Source organism: Equus caballus, chromosome 8 (assembly GCF_041296265.1).
Source record: "Equus caballus isolate H_3958 breed thoroughbred chromosome 8, TB-T2T, whole genome shotgun sequence".
NCBI lineage: Eukaryota > Metazoa > Chordata > Mammalia > Perissodactyla > Equidae > Equus > Equus caballus.
Window position 1 is genome coordinate 45,744,998 of NC_091691.1, and position 23,391 is coordinate 45,768,388.

Sequence of the window (23,391 nt, forward strand, 5' to 3'; positions counted from 1 at the left end):
TCTTATGGAGATGATATAAGATATTACAAGCACATGAGTTTACCAACAATGAATTAATTATCTTACTCCGAAGCAAGATGACTTCCATAACCGGCACGTTTGTTTGGTAAAAGATGATGCTCTTTTTTTTTCTTTTAAAATTGGCACCTGAGCTAACAACTGTGGCCAAACTTTCTTTTTTCTGCTCTCTCTCCCCAAATCCCCCCAGGTACATAGTTGTATATCTTAGCTGCAGGTCCTTCTGGTGGTGCTATGTGGGATGCTGCCTCAACGCGGCCTGACGAGGTGTGCCATGTCCGCGCCCAGGATCTGAACCAGCGAAACCCTGGGCCGCTGCAGCGGAGCGTGGGAACTCAACCACTCGGCCACCGGGCTGGCCCCCTTGTTCTTTTTATAGGTAACACTAACTTTTAAGTTGTGTAACGTTTACTTAACAAGCTGTATTTTCCCTAACTCTAGGAGTGGTTGCCTCTCCTTTTGCCATAGTAGTTTATTTGGCACAAAACCCGCAGGCATACAGGAATTAGCATCAAGGATGGTTTACATTCTTTGAAAGGGCTGAGAAATCTGTTCCAAAGTTGAACACAGGTCACCAAACTGACCTAGATGATGTTTAAAATAAATTTCAAATACCGCATTAAAAAAAAAATCAAGACTAGGAAGAAAAAGAGAACTGGGACGGCAAGAAGGAAGGAGGTCTTCTCACGGGACTTCCTTGGCCTGCTGCACTCCTGGGAACCTCGCGGTACTCCACCTCCTCCCTCCGACCAGCCCGAGCGAGTCCTGGGGTCGGGCCACCTTCGGCCCAGACTCTCGGGACAGCAGCCTCTGGGTGGTGCCTTTGGCCCCGCCCCCTACCCACCTGGGCTCCCTCTGGACCACGCCTCCCCGAGCGCCCCGCCCAGCCGCAGTCGGACCGGCTCGGCGCGAGTCAGCGCGCTGACGTCCGACGCTCCAGGTACTTTCCCCGCGGACGGCCCGGACAGGCGTGGGGGCGGGGCGGCGAGCGGAGCGCGCATGCGCCGCAGCGCCAGCGCTCTCCCCGGATCCTGAGGGGCCTGAGCCTCTCCGCCGGCGCAGGCTCCGCTCGCGCCAGCTCGCTCCCGCCGCCATGTCTTCTACCATCGAGCGGGAGTTTGAGGAGCTGGATGCTCAGAATCGCTGGCAGCAGTTGTACTTGGTGAGTCGCGGGCTCGACCGGCAGCCGCTGTCCTCCTCGAGGACCCAGGCTCGCGCCCGGCGGCTCTCGCCCGCCTCCCCCGCCTCCCGCTCGGGGCGGAAGTGGCGGCGCGCGGGCCGCGTCAGGGGCGCGCTTGCGCCGACCGAGTCTCCGGTTCCTTTTGAAAAAAAGCCTGGTTGAGGGTGCTAGTCTTAAGCGCAAGCGCAGAGTTAGTTCTGGAAGGTGGCGCCACAGCGGCGCCTTGTGGCGGGCGTGGACGTGTTCTGCGGCCCCTGGGGACCCAGGAGGCCGGGGGGCGGGGGGCGACCGGTGAGACCTGGGAGCGATTAGAGGGGCCGCGGGGGCCGGTGGGACCGCGGGGGGGCGGTGGGGCCGCGGGGAAGCGTGGGGAGGGGCGGGGGTGGCGGGGAGCCGGCGGCAGCCTCGCGGTCGCTCGCACGCCCCTGCGCCTGGCTCTGCCCACGGACCCCTTTTCCCCTGGCCAGGTGTCCTGGCCGAGCGGGCGGGGGCCGGCCGCGGCGCCCAGTTCCGAAGCCGCGGCCGCTCGTGCCTCGGGTGCTGGCGGTGGCTCCCGGGCCTCTCGGAGCGGCAGTGCCGAAGCCGCAGAGTCGGCCAGAGCTCCTGGCGCCTCAGCTGTTAATTTTCTCAGAGCCCCGTGTCATCGTGTGGGTCGTCCTCCACAAAGAGCTTGCAGGAACGAGGATAGGCTTTGTTTGTATTAGTTAAAAGAAATAATAAGGATGTTGTTCTATTTGAATTTGTTTTACTAAGGCATACTTTACGTACAGTAAAAGACATGTATGTAGTTAAGCAAGTTTCATAAATGTATAATCTGTGCCAGCGCTACTCAAATCACAATAAAGAACCTTTCCACCACCCCAGAAGGTGCCCTCATGCCCCCTTCTCCACCCTATAGGCCACCACTGTTCAGATTTCTTATCACCATAGAATAATCTTGGCTTTTCTCGAACTCATAAGTGGAATCATGTATGTAGTTGAACTCTTGTGACTAGCTTCTCTAGATCAACTAGAGAACCTTTTAATTAAAACAAGTTTGTCTCTGTTAAAATGATTTAACTGCCTGTTCTTTACTGTTTAATTATTAGTATAGTATTCCCAAGGTTGAATTGAGTGGTTGATGAGTTAAGTGCTGCTCCTGCTGTTCGGTTCAGTCTGTGTACAGTAAAAGGGAAAAAAGAAAAGGGCTTTCCTGTAAATCTGGATGATCCTGGGTTTTTCCCCCTTCCATTTAATTAGATGACAGTAAAAAATGTTTCTTTTGTCATTATGTTTAGAATCTAACATTTTCTTCTTGAACACATTAGCAGGAAGTAGAGTAAATACCCTGACTCACATGGGTAGAGAGTATGTTAGAATAGGGTACTAACTTTGAAGAATGCTGGTAAGGACTTTTCCAATTATAGAAAATTTTAAATGCAAATTTTAGTAGGAATCTTAAAGTGAGAGCCTGCCAGCTGTCTTCTCTAGTTACATTTGTTTTAGTAGAGGCTGCTGTCTCCAAGTTGCTAGTGATATATCAAAATACTGATTTGAGAACAGAAAGGTGAAGGCTACAACTTAATTCAGCTTAACATTTTGGTTAAGCAATTTGATGTTTTTTGTTCGGTATCTTTAATATCCTTGAAAATTCAATGAAAACTAATCCCTCACGAGAAAAAGGCATTGACTTACATCTGCTGAAAATTTCACGTTCAGTTTCGAGGAGTTCAGGAAATCCTTCCATGGACTTGTGCCTCAGAATCCTTTAGTTTAATGGGTTGGTCATTGCTCTTATTTTTATTTTTTCCTAATGGAAGAACAAGAGCATTGGTTTGGTCAGTAGAAATCATGCAGTACACACTGGTGTTATAGTAAAAGTAGGTCACAAACCAAGAAAGTTAGTAACAAAAAGCAAGTCTAGGAAGAGTTTAGACTAAGTGTTTTCCTCTGACCCTGGAGTATCCATTCAGCCCTTCTATAGCTATGTACTGAGCATCAGTGGCATGCCAGCCCCTGCTCTGGGCCTTGGAGATTCAGCAGAGAATGCCACAGACGAAGCTCCTGCTCTTGAGGAGCTTACATTCTAGGGCTTGTTCTCTTGAGGGCCTCCTTGCAATTGCATAATTTCATTCATTCACTCTTAACACACCTGTTATGTGCTAGTGTTAGACTGAGTCCCTGCTCTCAAGGATCCAGACTCATGGGGAGTAGTAAATACGTAAGCATGTGAAAACATAAAAGTAATAAATGCAAAAGCTGTGTTAAGCACGAGGTGCTGTACATTCCCAAAGGGGCACACCTGGGAGTTCTGGTGACACTTCCTGGAGGAGAGAGGGCCTTACCTAAGTCTTGAAGGACAAGTAGGCCAGGTGAAGCGAATGAGGGAGGAAGAGAGAATTAGTGTTCCCGAGAAGGAAGAAATGTGTGTAAAGTTCCAGTTCATAGAATGCCAAGAGAACTACCAACAATTTAGCCTGGCGAGGAATGGGGTGTGAAGTTGAGGAGCTAGAGAGAGAAGGCCAGAGAGTAAGATAGAGCCTGTGAGGCCCTTGGAGATCAGACTGAGGAATTTGAGCTACTCCATAGGACTCACCAAGGAATTTTAAGCCTGGAAGTACCGTGATCTTAATATTTACTTTTTAGTGTGATCATTCTACCCGTGGGTTGGATGGGACTAACTAAAGGCCTGTAGCACAGGGAAATGGTCTGTTCGAGTAAACCTGAAGAGAAATGTTGAGCCCTTGAGCTAAGGCAGTAGCAGGAGGAATGAAGGGGAGATCGAGATTTGAAATGGTAAGGGGATAGATGTGTTTGGTTTTGAAACTGTTCAGTTCAGTTTAAGGTACCTGTAAGACATCGAAATGGAAATAGTTTAACATATAAATTTGGAGTTCAGGAGAAGTCTGAGCTATAAATGTGATTTTGGAAGTCATGAGCACGTAGGTGATGTTTCAGGTCCTAGACATGGATAAGATCACCCAGGGAAAATATAGAGGGTTTAGAAATGCTAAAGTCCAAGGACAGAATCCTGACAGACAATAACATTTAAAAGCGTAGGTAGAGAAAGAAGAGCTTGCAAAAAAGACTGGAGAGGAATAGTCATGGAAATGAGGAGAAAATCAGTGGTGGGGTGTGGAGGGAGTTGATGGTCAGCAGGACTACATGCTGTGGATGGGACAAATGAGTTCAAAACTGAGAGGCTCCATTGAATTAACGACTAGAAGATCAACAGGTATCTTAAAGAGAGGAATTTCAATGGGGTACAGAAGTCAGATGCCAGGCGTTGAGAAGAGAAGGTGGAAAGAAGTAGAAACCAGCAAGAACAAGTGTAGACCACTCTTTTAAGAAACCCAACTTGATGGGATAGAGTGAGGAAAGGTAGCTAAAATGAAGCATGATTATGTGACTTCTCTACTTAAAACTTTCAGTGGTTTCCCATTGCTCATAAAGTAAAATTACACCCCTCCTATGGCTCACGAGACCACATGTCCTGCCTCTCCATATGACTTTCTTCCCTGTTTTCCAGTGGGTTCTGTTCCTTGAAATGTGCAAGTCCATTCTCCCTTAGAGCCTTTATAAATGTAGTTTTCTTTGCCTTAGTACAACTCTTCCCAACCACCCCCTCCCCCCCCGCCCCGTTTCTTTTCCCTTTTGCTTAACTGCCTCCTACTCATCCTTGAAGTCTCACTTCCTTAAGGGGGCCTTCCCAACCCTCCCATGCAGCGTATGATCCCCTGTTACATACTTCTATGGGATCCCATGGACTTCCTCTTTCATAGCAGCACATTGGATCTAATGGAGCAGCAGATTAGGGAACATAATTTGCATTAAGCAAACCGCTATTGCTTGAGTAGGGAAAAAGTAGTTAAGTGGGCTGTCTGCTTTGTATATCCTAACAGTGGGTGATATTTATGATAATGTTTGAGGAGAGTTGTGCTTTTTTGGCAATGTTAATTGGACTAGGAAAAGAAAGGCTTTACACTTGAGCAGAAACTAGATATAACTAAAAGCTAGACTTGCTTAGTGGTATGAGAACTTTACACCTTATTGATAGTCTTGTAGGAAAAGCGAATTTATTATTTTGAGTCTGAAACACTCTGGCCCCTTACTCCTTTTTACTCCCTTTGAACAGTTGCGTTTGTGTGTGTGTATGTGTGTGTGTGAGGAAGATTGTCCCTGAGCGAACATCTGTTGCCAATCTTTCTCTTTGTTTTTGCGTGAGGAAGATTGTCACTGAGCTAACATCTGTGCCAGTTTTCCTCTATTTTATGTGGGATGCCGCCACAGTGTGGCTTGACGAGCAGTGCTAGGTACGCACCTGGGATCCAAACCTGTGAACCCCAGGCTGGCAAAGTGGCGTGTGTGAACTTAACCACTACGTCACTGGGCGGGCCCAACGGTTGCCTTTATAACATAACTTTCGATAATAGGAGGTTTCTTGGGAATGAATTACTGAGTTGGGGCAGAACAGACTATTAGTTTGAGTTTATCTTCACTACCTCATCAGAGCTTCATGTAGGCAATGCCAGTACCTTTTGCAAATTAGGCACTTAGTAGGCACTGGATAAATATTTGTTGAATAATGACTTCTTACTAGAGAAGGATGACTTGATATGTTTACATCATTAGGGGATAAACCTAAAGAGAGAGGTTGGAGGTTGAAGAAATAGAAGGGATGATTGTTGGAGCCAGAAACCTCAGAAAGCAGGAGCTGACGGGATCAAGAGCTCACAGGAAAGGGCACAATTGGCAGAGGTGATATTACTGGAAAAGTCTAATTTGATCTGACTGACAAACTAGTAGCATTATTTTAGTCTGAGGTTAATTCTGGCTTTTTGGGAAATGTTCATGATTGCCTTTTTGCCTTTCCTTTAGTCACTGCTGATTGCCGTCTGAATCAGGCTGCAGCATGAGAAGGGCAGAGAAAAGGAACGGAGTTTAGTAAGCCTGTTGGGGAAGCGAGTAAAACTGGAGGGAAATGGGAAAAGCTAAGTCATGGAATAATGTTCCTACTAAGTGGTGGCTCAGAAAGAATTTGGTTGATTAATCAGAGTTTAGGAACCATGTTCTTAACTGTTCATTTTTCTTTCTTTCTTTTTTTTGGTGAGGAAAATTGGCCCTGAGCTAACATCTGTTGCCAATCTTCCTCTTTTTACTTGAGGAAGATTGTCACTGAGCTAACATCTGTGCCAGTTTTCCTCTGTTTTCTATGTGGGATGCTGCCACAGCATGGCTTGATGAGTGGTGTGTAGGTCCACGCCCAGGGTCCAAACCCGTGAACCCTAGGCTTCCAGAGCAGAGTGCATGAACTTAACCACTATGCCACTGGGCTGGCCTCTGGTCATTTTTCTTTATTAGAAATTCGTAGTTCAAATATTGTCAGAGTAGCAGCAGTTTTTACCATTTGTGGGTCAGCTAATTTTTAGAAGTAAGATATCAACCAAGCTTTATTCTTTTAGTACTTACAGTGGGCAGCCAGTTAGGCAGGATGAATTAAAGCTGTTTTGTTGTAAAACACTCCCCAGTAGACATTCTCCTCCTGTTGTTTAATCTTAGTGCTCAGTGCTTTTACATGGTTGCACAGGCTCTTGCTGTATCAAATTCCTTGAATTTCCTTGAAGATCGCCTGCTTTGTCACACAGTAGAGTCTTTGCACGTGTTGGATATACTCTGTGCCTGCCTTGTCTATCTGGGAAACATTTTCCAGGCTAGACTCTAGTCTCCTCAGGCAAAGCTATATGCTCCTTTTTCTCTGATTCCTGAGCCCTCTCTATTCTTTTATTAGGGTATGAGTCACATTGTTTTATAACTGCTTGTCTGTGTAGCTCCTTGAGAGTTGCCTCATTTTTTTGTTTCACCACCATCTGCTTGTAGGCCTGAGAACCTGTGTAGATGCTCAGTAAGTATTCACTAAACAAAAGAATACTGCTCACTTTCTAGAATGTCAGCACCTTGGTTTATTCCGTTTCCACCTCCACCCCATTCACAGCTGAGGAAACACTCTTCCAGCATGAAGTTGTGACTTACGTAAAGTTACCGTATCCATTAGTGACACAACTGGGAGCCAAATCTAGTCCTTGTGATTCTCATTTCAGCGTTATCCTAACTTGCCAGTGTGACCGCCTATGTTGTTTTCTTATGATCTACTTGAGATTAACAGCACTGAGGGAATCACTTAAATTTTTGTGGCAAGGAGGGAGTGGAATATGTTATAATGAATAGGGTCATTTTGGGACTGGGGGCCTTTAAAACAGTATCTGGGATCCATGAATCAGACTGGAAAGGGATTTCCAAGTCCCCTGAAACTGTATGCTAAATTATATATATGTACCTGGGTATTTAGTTTCTAGGTGATTCCATAGGTTTTGGGAGATTCTTAAGTGGATCTCTGTGACTTCTCAAAAGGACCACTGCTTTAAGGGAAAACAGCCTTGGGAATGGTGACCCAACAGAGAATACATCACTAGAAATCAGACTGTGTTTTGCCTTTGACATACTTTATGTAGGTTACTGATACCTATAATTATGGAAATCCAGCTTGTGTTTGTCTCCCAGCCTTTTTAGCTTGCCTCTTGTTCAGTTTCCTGATTTTAACCAGAATCTCCAACAGCTCTTTTTGGCTTCTCCCACGTCATTACTATGCACAGGATTCCCTAGTCCCAGTTGGAGAACTGTTACGGGTCTTTTGCAGTCTCCTGCTCTTCTGTCTCCCTGCTTAATCTCTTTGTTCTGTTACGCTGCTCACTCTCTTCCAGAGAGTAAACCAGAGATAGGGACAGATGAGATCTAGGAAAGAGAAATTAAAATGAACACAAGTGTGCTCTTCACTTTCTCAAATAAGCATACATTTGATTGGTTTCCCCTCGGAGTTCTTATCTAGCTTCTCTATGCTCTCTTCCCTGTCAGCAGCCTGGTAGTTCCACTTAACACTCCATTATGGTCTTTATTTTTTGTTGGTAAGCTGTTAGGGACAGAGAACATTTAAACCAACTGGTGTATTTTTTTTTTTTTTTTAAGATTTTATTTTTTCCTTTTTCTTCCCAAAGCCCCTCGGTACATAGTTGTATATTTTTTGTTGTGGGTCCTTCTAGTTGTGGCATGTGGGACACTGCCTCAGCGTGGTTTGATGAGCAGTGCCATGTCTGCATCCAGGATTTGAACCAGCGAAACACTGGGCCACCTGCAGCGGAGCGTGTGAGCTTAACCACTTGGCCACGGGGCCAGCCCCACCAACTACTGTATGTTTTACCACAAAAATATTTAATTGGGTGTCTACCTCATTCCTTATACCTAAATAAAATCCTGGTTGAGCAATGATATAAACAAAAGAAATGAAGCCATAAAACTGGATAAGAAAACACTGGAGAAAATTTTTTGTAATCGTAGAATAGGGAAGGCCTTTCTGAGCCATGATGCAAAAAATCTTGAAAAGGCTGATAGAAATCTGATTTTATGAAAATTTAAATTTTCTACATGAAAAAATACCATAAGCAAGGTCAGAAGATAATAAATTGAAAAAATATTTGCAATATATGACAAAGGCTTAACTTCCTTAATATGTAAAGAGCTCCTACATGTCAAAAAGAGAAAGGAAGTACCAATGGCTTTTAAAAATAAGGGAAGCTGGGGGCTGGCCCCATGGCCTAGTGGTTAAGTTTGGCACGCTCTGCTTCCACAGCCCAGGTTCGGTTCCTGGCCATGGACCTCTTCCACTCGTTGGTGGCCATGCTGTGGCGGTGACCCGCATACGAAATAGAGGAAGATTGGCACAGATATTAGCTTAAGGCAAATCTTCCTCAAGCAAAAAGAGGAGGATTGGCAACAGATGTTAGCTCAGGCTGAATCTTCCTCAGCAAAAAAAAAAAAAGCGAAGCTGTTCAACTTCATTCGTAATGATAATTGCAAACTATAAGTACAATAAGACCATTTTTCACCTATCAAAGATCAAAAAGTTTGACAGTATAACAGCAGATGAAGGTATGGGGAAACAGCTATTAATAGAAGTGTACATTGATACTGCTTCTTTGGAGGGTTATCCCATGCAGCATTATTTGTAGTAGCTAAAGACTGGAAATAACCTACATGTCCATTGTAGAAGAGTGGTTAAATAATGAATACTATTCAAGTGTTAAAATAGACATGTGAGATCTATGTGGAAGGATTTCCAATATATGTTAAGTGAAAAAAGCAGGGTGCAAAACAGTATGCTAATATTTGTTTCATAGGGGTGGGATAGATAGAAGGAGGGAGGGAGGGAGGAAGGCAGGTGACGACTTATATATGGATAAAGTATCTCTGGGAAGAAGAAACTAGTTAGTATAACGAAATTTGCCATTTTAACCATTTTTAAGTATACGATTCAATGTCGTTGATTACATTTACATTGTTGTGCAACCAACACCACTATTTCCAAAACCCTTTGAGCACCCCAAACAGAAACTCTGTATTCATGAAGCAATAACTCCCTATTCCCCCCTCTGCTAGCCTCTGGTAACATCCACTCTACTTTCTATCTGTGAATTTATCTATTCTAGGTATCTCATACAAGTGAAATCATACAGTATTTGTCCCTTTGTGTCTGGCTTATTTCACTTAGCTTAATGTTGTCAAGGTTGAACTATGTTCTAGCCTATCAACTTCATTCCTTTTTATGGCTTACTAGTATTTTTTTGTATGTATAATACCACATTTTGTTTATCCATTCCTCTGTTAGTGGACAGTTGGGTTCTTTCCACCTTTTAACTGTTGTGAATAATGCTGCTGTGAACATTAGTGTGCAAATATCCATTAGAGTTTCTGTTTTTAATTCTTTTGGACTTAGACCTGGAAGTGGAATTGCTGGATAATGTGGTAATTGTGTGTTTAGCTTTTTGAGGAGCTGCTAAACTGTTTTCCACAGTGGCTGGAACATTTTACATTCCCACCAGCAATGTTTGAGGATTCTGATTTCTGCACATCCTCGCTAACGCCTGTTTTCCATTTTTTAAATTATAGACATGCTAGTGGGTATGAAGTGGTATCTCCTTGTGGTTTAGATTTGCATTTCTCTAATCACTAAGGATGTTGAGCATCTTTTTTAGGTGCTTATTGACCATTTGTATATCTTCAGAGAAATGTCTATTCAAGTCTTTTGCCTTTTTTTTAATGAAGACTTTATTTTTTTAGAGCAGTTTTAGGTTCACAGCAAATTTGAGGGGAAAGATACAGATATTCTGATATACCCTCTGTCCCAACACATATACAGCCTCACCCATTATCAAAATCTCCCGTCAGAGTGATACATTTGTTACAATTGATGAACCTACGTTGACATTGACACATCATAATCATTCCAAGTCCTTAGTTTACCTTGGGGTTCACTTTTGGTGGTGTACATTCTATGGGTTTTGAGAAATGTACGTGTATCCATCATTATGACATCAGAATATTTTCACTGCCCTAAAAATCCTCTCTGGTCTGCCTGTTCATCCCTCCTCCCCATCTCCCAGCCCCTTACAACCACACTGATCTTTTTACTGTCTCCATAGTTTTGCCTTTTCCAGAATGTCGTATAGTTGGAATCATACAGTATGTAGTCTTTTCAGATTGGTTTCTTTCATTTAGCAATATGCATTTAAGTTTCCTCCATGTCTTCATGGCTTGATAACTCATTTCTTTTTGGCACTGAGTAATATTCCACTATCTGGACGTAACACATTTTATTTATCCATTCACCTACTGCAGGACATCCTGGTTACTTCCAAGTTTTGGCAATTATGAATAAAGCTGCTATAAACATCCATGTGTAGGTTTTTGTGTGGACATAAGTTTTGAGCTCCTTTGGTGTAAATACCAAGGAGTGCGATTGCTGGATCATATCGTAAAAGTATGTTTTGTTTTATAAGAAACTGGTAAACTGTCTTCCAAAGTGGCTGTACCATTTTGTCTTTCTACCAGCAGTGAATGAAAGTCACCGGTGCTCTACATCCTTGTCAACGTTTGGTGCTGGTCCAGATTTTGGCCATTCTAATAAGTATCTTTGCCAATTTTAAAATTTTTGTCCTTTTGTTGTTGAATTGTAGGATTTTTTAATATATTTTGGTTATTAAACCTTGTCAGATATGTGATATGCAAATATTTCCTCCTGATCTGTGGGTTTTCTTTTCACTCTATAGTGTCGTTTGATGCGCAAAAGTTTGTAATTTTGATGAAGTCTAATTTATCTATTTTTCTTTTGTCACCTGTGCTTTTGGTGTCATAATTTAAGAAACTATTGCCAAATCCAAAGTCATGAATGTTTTCAATCTCTATGTTTTCTTCTAAGAGTCTTATAGTTTTAGCACTTACATTTAGGTCTTTGATTCATTTTCAGTTAATTTTTGTATATGATAAGGTCCAATTTCTTTCTTTTGGATGTGGATATCCAGTTTTCCCAACACTATTTGTTGAAAAGACTGTCATTTTCACATTGAATGGTCTTAGCCCCATTGTTGAATATCAATTGACCATGAATCTAAGGGTTTATTTCTGAACTTTGTACTCTATTCCATTGATTTATATGTCTGTCTTTATGCCAACCTCACTAATTTGATTACTGTAGCTTTGTAGTAAGTTTTGTAATCAGGAAGTTTGAGTCCTCCAACTTTGTTACTCCTTTTCAAGATTGTTTTGGCTATTCAAGGGTCCCTTGAAATTCCATATAAATTTTGGGATGAGTTTTTCCATTTCTGCAAAAATTGTCATTGGAATTTTGATAGGGCTTCTATTGAATCAGTATACAGGTATACCTCAGAGATGCAATCACATGAACTTAAAGTAAGTCACATGAATTTTTTTGGTTTCCTAGTGCATATAAAAGTTATGTTTACACTATACTGTAGTCTGTTGAGCATACAATAGCATTATGTCTAAAAAAACAATGAACATACCTTAATTAAGAAATGCTTCACTGGGGGGCCGGCTAAGTGGCATAGTGGTTAAGTTTGTGTCCTCCGCTTCGGTGGCCCAGGGTTTGCAGGTTTGGATACTTGGCATGGACCTACACACCACTCGTCAAGCCATGTTGTGGTGACATCCCACATACAAAATAGAGGAAGATTGGCATAGATGTTAGCTCAGGGACAATCCTCCTCATAGAAAAAACCCCAAAACAAACAAAAAACTTTATTGGGGTTTGCTGGATGGTGTAATGGTTAAGTTTGCATGCACCACTTTGGCAGCCCAGGGTTCGCGGGTTTGGATACCAAGTGTGGACCTACACACTGCTCATCAAGCCATGCTGTGGCAGTGTCTCACATACAACATGGAAGAAGATTGGCACAGATGTTAGCTCAGGGACAATCTTCCTCTCCAAAAAAAATACTTTATTGCTAAAAAATGCTAACCATCACCTGAGCCTTCAGTGAGTTGTAATCTTTTTGCTGGTGGAGGGTCTTGCCTGGATGTTGATGGCTGCTGACTGATCAGGGTGGTGATTGCTGAAGGTTGGGGTGGCTGTGACAATTTCTTAAAATAAGACAACAGTGAAGTTTGCTGCATCGATTGACTCTTCCTTTCATGAACGATTTCTCTGTAGCATGAGACACTTTTTGATAGCATTTTACCCTCAATAGAACTTCTTTCAAAATTGGAGTCAGTCCTGCTGCTGCTTTATCAACTAAGTTTATGTCATGTTTGAAATCTTTTCTTGATATTTTAACAGTCATCACAGCATCTTCACCGGGAGTAGATTCCATCTCAAGAAACCACTTTCTTTGCTCATCCGTAAGAAGCACCTCCTCATCTGTTCAAGTTTTATCATGAGATTGCAGCAATTCAGTCGTATCTTCAGGCACCACTTCTAGTTCTCTTGCTGTTTCCACCACATCTGCAGTTACTTCATCCACTGATGTTTTGAATCTTTCAAAGTCATCTGCGAGGGTTGGAATCAACTTCTTCCAAACTCCTGTTAATATTGATATCTGACCTCTTCCCATGAATCACGAATGTTCTTAATGGCATTTAGAATGGTAAATTCTTTCCTGAAGGTTTTTAATTTACTTTGCCCAGATTCATCAGAGGAATCATTGTCTATGGTAGCTATAGCCTTATGAAATGTATTTCCTAAATAATAAGACTTGAAAGTCGAAATTCCTCCTTGAGCCATGGGCTGCAGAATGGATGTTGTGTTGGCAGGCATGAAAACAACATTAATCTTATTGTACATCTCCATCAGAGCTCTTGGGTGACCAGGTGCATTGTCAATGAGCAATAAAATTTTGAAAGCAATCTTTTCTCTGAGCAATAGGTCTCAATGGTGGGCTTAAAATATTCAGTAAACCATGTTGGAAACAGGTGTGCTGTCATCCAGGCTTTATTGTCCCATTTATAGAGCCCAGGCAGAGTAGATTTAGCATAATTCTTAAGGACTCTAGGATTTTTGGAATGATAGGTGAATGCTGGCTTCACCTTAAAGTCACCAGCTGCATTAGTCCTTAACAAGAGAATCCGCCTGTTCTTTGAAGCCAGGCATTGACTTCTCTCTAGGCGGCATCTTCAGCCAACCTTTGCCAGCGTCAAACTTTTCTTCTGCAGCTTCCTCACCTCCTAGCCTTCATAGAATTGAAGAGAATTATGGCCTGGGTTTGGATTAGCTTTGGCTTATGGGAATGCTGTGGCTGGTTTGATCTTCTATCCAGACCACTAAACGTTTCCATATCAATAATAAGGCTGTTTTGCTTTCTTTTCATTTGTGTCTTCAATAGAGTAGCACTTTTAATTTCCTTCAAGAACTTCTCCTTTGCCTTCCCAACTTGGCTGTTTGGTGCAAGAAGCCTAGCTTTCGGCCTATCTTGGCTTTCAACATTCCTTCCTCACTAACCTTAATCATTTTAGCTTTTGACTTAAAGTGAGAGATGTGCAATTCTTCCTTTCACTTGAACACTCAGAGGCCCTTGTAGGGTTGTTAATAACTTCAATATTCATGTGTCTCCAGGAATAGGGAGGCCTAAGGAGAGTGGGAGAGATGCAGGAATGACTGGTCAGTAGAGTAGTCAGAACACACACAACATTTATCAATTAAGTTTGCTGTCTTGTGAGCATGGTTCATTGTGCCCCAAAACAGTTACAATAGTAACATCAAAAATCACTGTTCACAGATCACCATAACAAATATAATAGTAATGAATAAGTTTGAAATATTGTGAGAATTACCAAAATGTGACACAGACACAAAGTGACCAAATACTTTTGGAAAACCGCGCCAATAGACTTGCTCAATGCAGGGTTGTCGCATACCTTCAATTTATGAAAAATGCAGTATCTGGGAAGCGCAATAAAATGAAGTGCAATAAAATGAGGTATGTCTGTATTGCTTTGGGTAGTTTTGTCGTCTTCATATTAAGTCTTCAAAGTCATGAACATAGGATGTCTTTCTGCTTGTTTAGATTGCCTTTAATTTCTTTCAGCAACCTTTTGTAGCTTTCAGTGTACAAGTCTTTTACCTTCTTGGTTAAGTTTGTTCTTAAGTATTTTATTCTTTTTGATTTACCACTGTAAATGAGATTGTTTTCTTAATTTCCTTTTTTGGATTTTTCATTGCTAGTGTATAGAAATAGAACTGATTTTTGTGTGTTGATTTTGTGTTTTGCAACTTTCCTGAATTTGTTTGTTAGCTCTGACAGTTTTTGTGGAATAAGTTTTCTACAAGATTATGTCACTCGTGAGTACAGATAGTTTAACAACCCTCTTTCCAATTTGGATGCTTATTATTTCTTTTTTTTTTTTTGCCTTATTGCTCTGGCTAGAACTTCCAGTACTATGTTGAATAGAAGTGGTGAAAGTGGGAATCCTTGTCTTGTTCCTAATTTTTTTTCTAAATAACTGCTTGCTTTTATAATACTGTTTGTTGAATAATCTATTCCTCCTTCCCCCTCCCTCTTCATTTACAATACCATCTTTATAATTTGCAGGACTCTTTTATGTGTATTGGGTGAGTGAAGCATGAACAAATGGCTGCATTATCTGATCTCTCTCCACCTGTTCATCCTCATTTCTTCCATTTCCCTCTCTCAGGTGCCACGAGTCTTGTGTTGCTTATACTTCTTGCAAGACATCAGTTATTCGTTCTCTGATTCATTTATTTTTCATGTACTGTGACATCTTTGTGACTTTGCATAAGCCATTTTGTTTGCTTGGACCTGTCTTTCCCTGCTTGTTTACATGGCATACTCCTGCTCATTCTTCAGGTCTGTTCATGCACTGTACTCCTCACACCCTCAGGCGAAAATAAATTCTCTTTTTTTTTTTTTTTGGAGGAAGATTAGCCCTGAGCTAACATCTGCTGTCAATCCTCCTCTTTTTGCTGAGGAAGACTGGCCCTGAGCTAACATCCGTGCCCATCTTCCTCTAATTTATATGTGGGACGCCTACCACAGCATGGCTTGCCAAGTGGTGCCATGTCCGCACCCGAGATCCAAACCAGTGAACCCTGGGCTGCCGAAGCAGATCGTGCACACTTAACCGCTGTGCCACCAGGCCGGCCCCTAAATTCTCTTTTGGTGTTTACTTTAAATGTGAGCATACTTTTATTATGGCACTTATTAGACTGGCTCCTTGATAGCCTGAAGGGAAATTCTGAGGTCTGATTTAAAAAAAGGGGGAAAGTTGTCAGACACAGTTGTACTAATAGCAGTAAAAATTGACACCAAGAATAGTGATAGAAAATGAGAAATGGATATAATTTTCCAGGTCCTTAATCCTATGCAGTAGAAGCTTTTTTGTTGTTGTTCTTATTTGTCATTGACATGACCAAAATGAAATGATAAGAAAAAAATCTACATTATTATTTGACACCAGAGAAGGTCTCACCCACGTGTATGAGACTTAGAGGATTTTGGTAGTAAACAGTGTGAGCGAGCGTCCACAAAAGCGTGGGTAAGGGCTGATGCCTGCACTTTTCTCTCTGTAAAGATGAACAAACAAATGTTAGAAAATTCTGAAAAATTCATGATGTTACAAAATGTGAAAAATTCAGCACCTCAAGAAAATGAGACTAGTTCGATCATTTAGAACATGTAAAATAGTGTAAGAAATAGAGAAAATTGAAATTCAGATTCTCAAAATGACAAGAGTGAGTTGTAAAGATAAAGTGAGAACAGGAAAAAGTCTTAAAGTTATAAAAAATAATTGTTTAAAAGTTCAGGACTCTCTAGCAAAATAGGTAGTGCAGAATACCAAGTGAGGTTGAGAAAAATGTTTGCGCATTCAGGAAAAAGATCTTAAAAATGAATATTGTGAGAGAGCATTTAAAATACACGAAGGAGGATCTCAAATCTCTGTGATAGGAGTTACTGAAAGAGAGAACAGAGGAAATTGAGATGAAGCAATAACCAAAGAAAAAGCCGAAGAATATCTCTGGCTGAAGAAAGCCTTGAACCTCCAGATCAAAGGGGACTGCAAAGTCTTCACCAGGAATATATTTAAAAAGCATAAAAACCTAGGTGCATCTGTTACTGAACCTGATTGGTTTTTGCCCATAACCCAGAAAGCCAAACACCGAGATGACGAGATTGTAGCAGAGAGAGTTTTAATCACAAGGCAGCAAAGTGGGGAAGTGGGGGAATGAGTCTCAAATTCATCTCTTCAGAAATGGGGACTCAGGGATATTTATGGGGTAGGGGGCAAGGTGGTTTGAAATGTGGAGATAGATGATTGGAGAAGTGAGGTAATGGATGATCTGTGCAAGCACAGACCAACTTCATGCCTCTTCATAGGACACATGTTCACAAAATGGCAGTGTTAGCATGATCTGTGGGTGAAGTTTTTAGCCTCTTGATGTCAGAAGGTCACTTATCAGGCATTTGCACAGGCCCAGTTGATGGGTTGGGGTCTCGGCCAGCCTGAACTGGACAGGGGCTTCCTAATTCCTGAAAAACAGCTCAAACATCCATTACCATGGTGACCCAGGCACCAGGGAGATTTTATCTATATGAACCTAGTTGGAGTCAGCTAGCATATTGCCTAAACAGCACAGTTAACAGTGGGCAGAGGAATAACTAAAAGCTATTATCAGTAATTGCAAAAAAGAAAAAAAAAATCTAGTTACCAGCTACCTACTCATCAATGGCTAACTGTTTACCAGTCTCACATCCTGATGAGTGTTCTAAATATTTAGCATAAAGAAAAAACCCTGCAACATAGAAAAACAAATTATCTTTAGAGAAGAACAAATCAGATTTGCATCACTCTTATGTACTCTGGTATTGGATGCCTGAAGATAATGAAGAAGCGTCACCTAAATGCTGTGAGAAATGGAATAGATATAGAAAGTAGGTTTGGTCAGTGAAGCCAAGTAGAATCTAGAGTTAACTCTAAATAATTATGGTTGCGAACTTTAAGTTGTGAATGTTAAGAAATATTTTTGAAGTAATTGAAAATTTAAAAAACTCTGTATCCAAAGTTTTGGATTATTTCAAGAAAATATGGAGGATTGAGCTGTAGGAAGAGGAAAGTAAAACCCATGGTAATTGTACCATATATTTTACTAATAGAGATTTATTAGTAGATGCTTTTATTAGTAGAAAAATACAAGTTCAATGTGCTTTTTACAAAATTTTAAGACTAATCTCCAATAGAATAGAAATGATATTTTTACTTCTAAATTACTAGAGGGAAAGAGGAACAAAGAAAACCTTGATTAATACAGTAAAAAAAAAAATGGGGAAAATGAATTAAGCATAATATGTAGAAAACAGAGGTCTTATCACTTTTGGATGAAAGAAGAAATCAGTACTGCCATTAGAGACTCTAGAAAATAATGAGATGACAGTATTCTAAACTTAGAGGATTTGGCCAGTCTTTATTAAAGCAAGAAAAAAAAAAGAATACTAATGAACTAAGCATTTTATTTAAGCTAGGAAAATAACAGTAAAATGAAACAAAGCTTTAGAAAGGACAGATCGAATACAAATGAAAAGCAGAAGTAAATGAGTTAGTGTCTCCTTTCCCCCTTGCAAACAGGCAGTTCAATTTGACCTACAATTATCCTTCCAAAATTCTAATATATCATCAACAAATACTGTTATCAAACCTGAAGTGAGCTCCCTCACCCATCGCGCAGCAAGCTAATCTCTGACACGAAGTGTAGTGGAAGAAAGGAGGAATTTTATTGCAAAGCGCTGAGCAAGGAGAATGGGCAGCTAACACTGTAATCCTGAACTCCCCGAAAAGCTACAAGCAAGGGTTTTTCTTTGGGGTTTTAGGGAAGGAAGGGGAAGTGTGTGGCTAAAGTTTACAGTCATTGTAGCTTCTCAGTGCCCCTGCTAGATGCTTAATCAGGCACGGGCTGTCAGCAAGCTACTCAGTCATCACTGGTCCTCCTTCTGTTCTGCAAAGCAAGCTCAGAAACTTTGGTTATTTGTTTCCCAAGTTAACCTTGTGGGTACCAGGCATGGTTTCACCCTAATCCAGGGAAATTTTAACTCCTTCATCCTCAGTTTCGATATTATCTAGAAATACAGTATAAACACCATTCCCAAACTTATCCTGGGAATATAAAAATGGTCAATATGAGGGAGTGTGATTCTGTAATTCACCGTAATAGATTAAGGAGAAAAAACAAGTAGTCATGTTGATGTCAGTTAAAATAGCAACAAAAAAAATTTTTTTTTTGAAGATTTTATTTTTCCTTTTTCTCCCCAAAGCCCCCCGGTACATAGTTGTGTATTTTTTAAATTGTAGATCCTTCTAGTTGTGGCATGTGGGATGCTGCCTCAGCATGGTCTGATGAGTGGTGCCATGTCTGCACCCAGGATTCGAACCGGTGAAACCCTGGGCCACTGAAGCACAGCATGCGAACTTAACCACTTGGCCCCGGGGCCAGCCCCAGCAACAAAAAATTTTTAATACTTAAGAGTAAACTTAACAAGAAATGTGTTGGGTTTATTTAAATTAAAAAAGCGACAAGGAAGACTTAGATAAATGAAGAAAAATACCTGGTTCTTGATGGAAGAATTGGTATTATAAAGCTGTCAGTCCTCCATGAATTGACATATATGTGTAATATTTATATGTAATTAGAAAAAACTCAGCCTAAAGAAGATTTAAATTTAAGGTTTGTCTGAAAGAGTAAACAGTCCAGAAAAATCAAGATAATATTTGAGGACAAAAAAAAGATAGGACTTTAGTCCAACTGGTGTTGAGAGTGAGACAAAACCTCATTCCCAGACCTTCTTGAGAAATATTGGTAAAATATGCCCTTGATCCGGGAGTTCCATTCTTATAGGGTTATCAAGAAATACTTTGAAATGTATGTATGATCATAATTAAGGGTGTTCATCACATTGTTTTTAATAAAGGGTGTTGACTGGAAACCTAAAGCAAATATTACACTTCGTGATTGAACCTTAGAAGCAGTTCTTTCAAAATCAGAGGAAAAAATATTTCTATTTGACGCTGAATAGGAAGTCCTAGTCAATGCAATTAGATAAGAAAAATAAGAGGTAAGGATAAATAAGAAATATGAAGTCTAAGGAAGAGACAGAATTATCAATTTTTGCTCATATTAAGAAGTTCAGAACCAGCTACAAAATATTAGAGAGCTCAGCAAGGTTGCTGGATGTGAGATAGCTTTCAGAAGTCAATAGCAACAGTTGTAACGTGCACGTATGTATTTGTTTCTTTTTCTGTCTGTGTGGCAAATTGCGTTTTCCAAAATGGCTGTACCAACGTATGTTTAATCCCACTTGCTCTTTGCACACTGTGACTGAGATTCCTCCCACTGAGAGGTGGTCTGTGTTCCCTACTCTAGCATCTTGGAAAGCCCACTGGCTAAAAATATGAACTAGAAAGTTACCTGTCATTGGGCTGGTGGGAGTGGTGGCAGGCAAGAGGATGAGGAAACAACTATAAGGGCATTCCTTAAGAAATGACTTGAGTAATTTATGCTTAATTTATAGAACTGTCTGGTACCTAAATTTTAAAATGCTTTTTCTCACACGTGGTAGTGTGAGCAAAAGCCCAAAATAATTTTTGCTGTTAATACACACCTTTTTTGGGGTATGTTTTTGTTTTTACCAGAATTCTTAGAATAGTATTCCAATTTGGAGAAAAAAACCTGGTCATAGTGGATACACTAGATAGCTGAGTGCCTAGTGCAGGCATACTTTCACAGAATCTCCTCCGTAGTAGAATGCAGAGAACCATAAGTGTCCTAAAATGAGCCTGAGGCCTAGTGATTGTTGCTAAGTATTTATGGCTCTAGAAATAAAATTTTAGGATATTTCTGAGCTCAAAATAAAGTACCAGTTAAATGCCATGAAGATCAAGGAACAGATTAAAATTTTAAGATAGAAACTCCAAAGTACAGGTAGATTAAGAGAGTTTGGTCAGCAATTTGAGTATGATGTGGTTAACCTTAGATACCTCCATTGCATTAATTCTCTTATATAAAGTGTTTGATCATGCTTGTAGGTGTTGAATATATCATGGCAGTAAATAAAGATATCAAAAGCAGAGACTTTGGTGTCTGAAGGTCCCTGATTCAGTCCTGGGATCTGCCACGTACTTGTGACCTTTGGCAGATTATTTAACTTCTCAAAGCCTATCATCCCTCACATATAAAATGGGGAAGATAACCATTCCCATTGGTGTTGTGAGAATTGAATGCGATAATGTAGATAATGTGCTTTGCATAGTATTTGGCATATCGTAAGTGCTCAATAAATATTATTTTGTACTGGCTGGGAAAGTATCTGTTTTGCTGTATAAAATTTGAGATATATTAAAATATATTTTTGTTATTTTAAGGAAATTCGCAATGAATCCCATGACTATCCTCATAGAGTGGCCAAGTTTCCAGAAAACAGAAATCGAAACAGATACAGAGATGTAAGCCCCTGTAAGTACTTGAAGGTTTGTGTGCATGTGTTTGTTTGATGGTTTGTTTTAGGAGGCAGGATATGGTGGAACAGAAGGTTTGGGGTCAGAGTTGATAAGTACAGTAATTTTTTTCAATATTAATGTAATACGTGTTCTTTAATGAAAAATTTCAAGGCATAGAATAGTAGAAGGAAAAAAATTGCTCATAATTATTTCATCCTTAAAACGCAGCCACCGTTATTTTGATGTATTTCCTACCAACCTTTTTTTCTTTTCTTATGCATAATTTTTAAAAAAATAATTGTAATCATATATGTATGTGTATTCATATACATATACACTTCCTTTTCACATTATTCTGTAGCTTTTATAAGTGTTATTTAATATATTTATCAGTGTAGTTGGTTTTTTCCTTCCAAATTACAAAAGTAGCATGTAGTCACTGTGGAAAACTTGTAAAACATAGAAACGTGTTGTCAGGGAGGGAGAAATTTTCTCCTTAACCCTCTCAATTTCTTATGGTTCTAGTAAAATTGACACAAGACCAGATTAATAGGAGAAAAACTGATTTAATACATGCACATAGGAGGTCATAGAGAAATGATGCCCTCTGGGATGGGCAAAGCAGGCTGCTTTTATATCTTTTACATAAAGAAATAATAAATTTGTAAGGAATTGACAGGACAAAAAAACAGGTTTGGAATATGTAATTAATGAGGAATTAGAGCAGTATTAGCAGTCTTAAGGTAGTAAATTAATAAAAGTAACAAGGTGTGTTTATATAGGGTTCTCAGCCCTGAATGCTCTAGCTCTGGTGCAGGGAAGGTACCTTTCGCATGGGAGATTTATTTCCTGCCTTGAGGGGGAACAGAAAAAGGAGGGTCCAAACTTTACTTTAAGTCAACACAGGTAACTTTAATTCAAAATAATCAATATGCTGTTGTGGGATATTTGGGGGCAACCTGCCCTGGGCCCCAATAGTGTAAAGGAAAAAAACCTCATTATTTAAGAACAAAAATTGGGTTTATTTTCTTTTGGTATTTTTTTCTGTATGAACATATACAAATATTCTTTTATACTCAAAATAGAATCCTGCACATACTAATTTGTAGCTCTTAAGCTACTTAGCAGTATATTGTAAACGTTTGCCTATCCTAAACACAGTCTTTCAGTAGCTTTGGATATGCCATTCTTTTACATAGCAATTCCGCCCGGTTGGACATTTGGATTCTGATGTGTACACACACACAAACACACACTTATGTGTGCAATTGTAATACCAGGGTTTTAAAAATGAGTTCATCATAAGGTCATTTTATGTTTTGTTCTGATTGATACCATTTGTTGAGGTATTAAATCAGGCTGCCTTACTACTCCAAAATGTTTCCCTATGTTTGATTTTAGTGGGTTAAACATAGACATTCTCTTTAGGGCTGCTTGTTAGTAGGAACTTTTAAAAAAATATTGAATCTATTGCATTTTGGCTTCTGCTGTTTTGTGTTTCCTTCTTTTAGTTGACAAGGGTGTAGTGTTAGTGTGCCAAGGCTTCCAGTATAGGCTGAATAATCTCATTCTACTCAAGGCCACAGGGTGCATACCTTTATAGATGATGTACTCCTTGTTAGGAGAATTTGGATATACCACTGAACATCTATCAATTACTGGGGAAAAAATCTGTACTTTTATTCTTATATGAATAGAATGTTTTTCCTTATGTTGATCAAGTACATTTTCATGAAGAACGTATTGGCTGATTTTAGACAAATCAAATGAGCACTTATCTCTTAAACTATTTCATGTTTGTTATACATTACTTATTAAATGTTATGTTTCTCTTGCATGGTTTTTTCCTTACGAATTAGAAGTGTTTGTAAAGATTAAGTAGCTATGAGAGAGTGGTTTTTCATTCTCCTTCAGTTGCATACTTGAAGACATGACAAACTTCCTCTGAAACCTGTGGCTTCCCATGGCAACAATTCTGGTGTGGGTATGTGTTCATGGAATGGAAGTTCAGGCAGTAGTTCTAATGTTTAGGGGCCCCTTCATCACCTCCAAATTTCTGGTTGAGGATCACTGAGCTAGAGAGACTGATTCTCTAGTCTTTACTAAGAGTTTTGAAGATGGTATTTTCCAATCGTACACCTTGCCTTTAATTAAAAAAGAAACCAACAACTGTATTTTGATAATTGTGGATTTGCATGTGATTGTAAGCAATAATACTCAGAGATTGTCTATACCCTTTACCCAGTTTCCCCCACTGGTAAAATCTTGTATTACTAGGAGCTGGCCACCAGTGGTTAAGTTTGGTGCACTCTGTTTCAGCAGCCCCAGGTCCCAGGTTCGGTTCCCGGGAGCAGGCCTACATCACTCATTGG

At 40.3% G+C, this 23,391-nt stretch overlaps 1 protein-coding gene across 2 annotated transcripts in view; it reads left to right on the plus strand.

The window, feature by feature from the left end:
• The first annotated feature begins 765 nt into the window (after positions 1-765).
• Positions 766-23,391, plus strand: part of PTPN2 (protein tyrosine phosphatase non-receptor type 2) — an 85,569-nt gene continuing 62,943 nt past the window's right edge. Inside the window, exons 1-2 of one of the 2 annotated variants that reach the window (XM_023647484.2) lie at positions 766-1,180; positions 20,945-21,035. In XM_023647484.2, coding sequence (XP_023503252.1) covers positions 1,112-1,180; positions 20,945-21,035 — 160 coding nt within the window. In that variant the 5' untranslated portion in view covers positions 766-1,111. The remainder of the gene's footprint in view (positions 1,181-20,944; positions 21,036-23,391) is intronic. The other variant, XM_023647483.2, reaches the window with a different exon arrangement.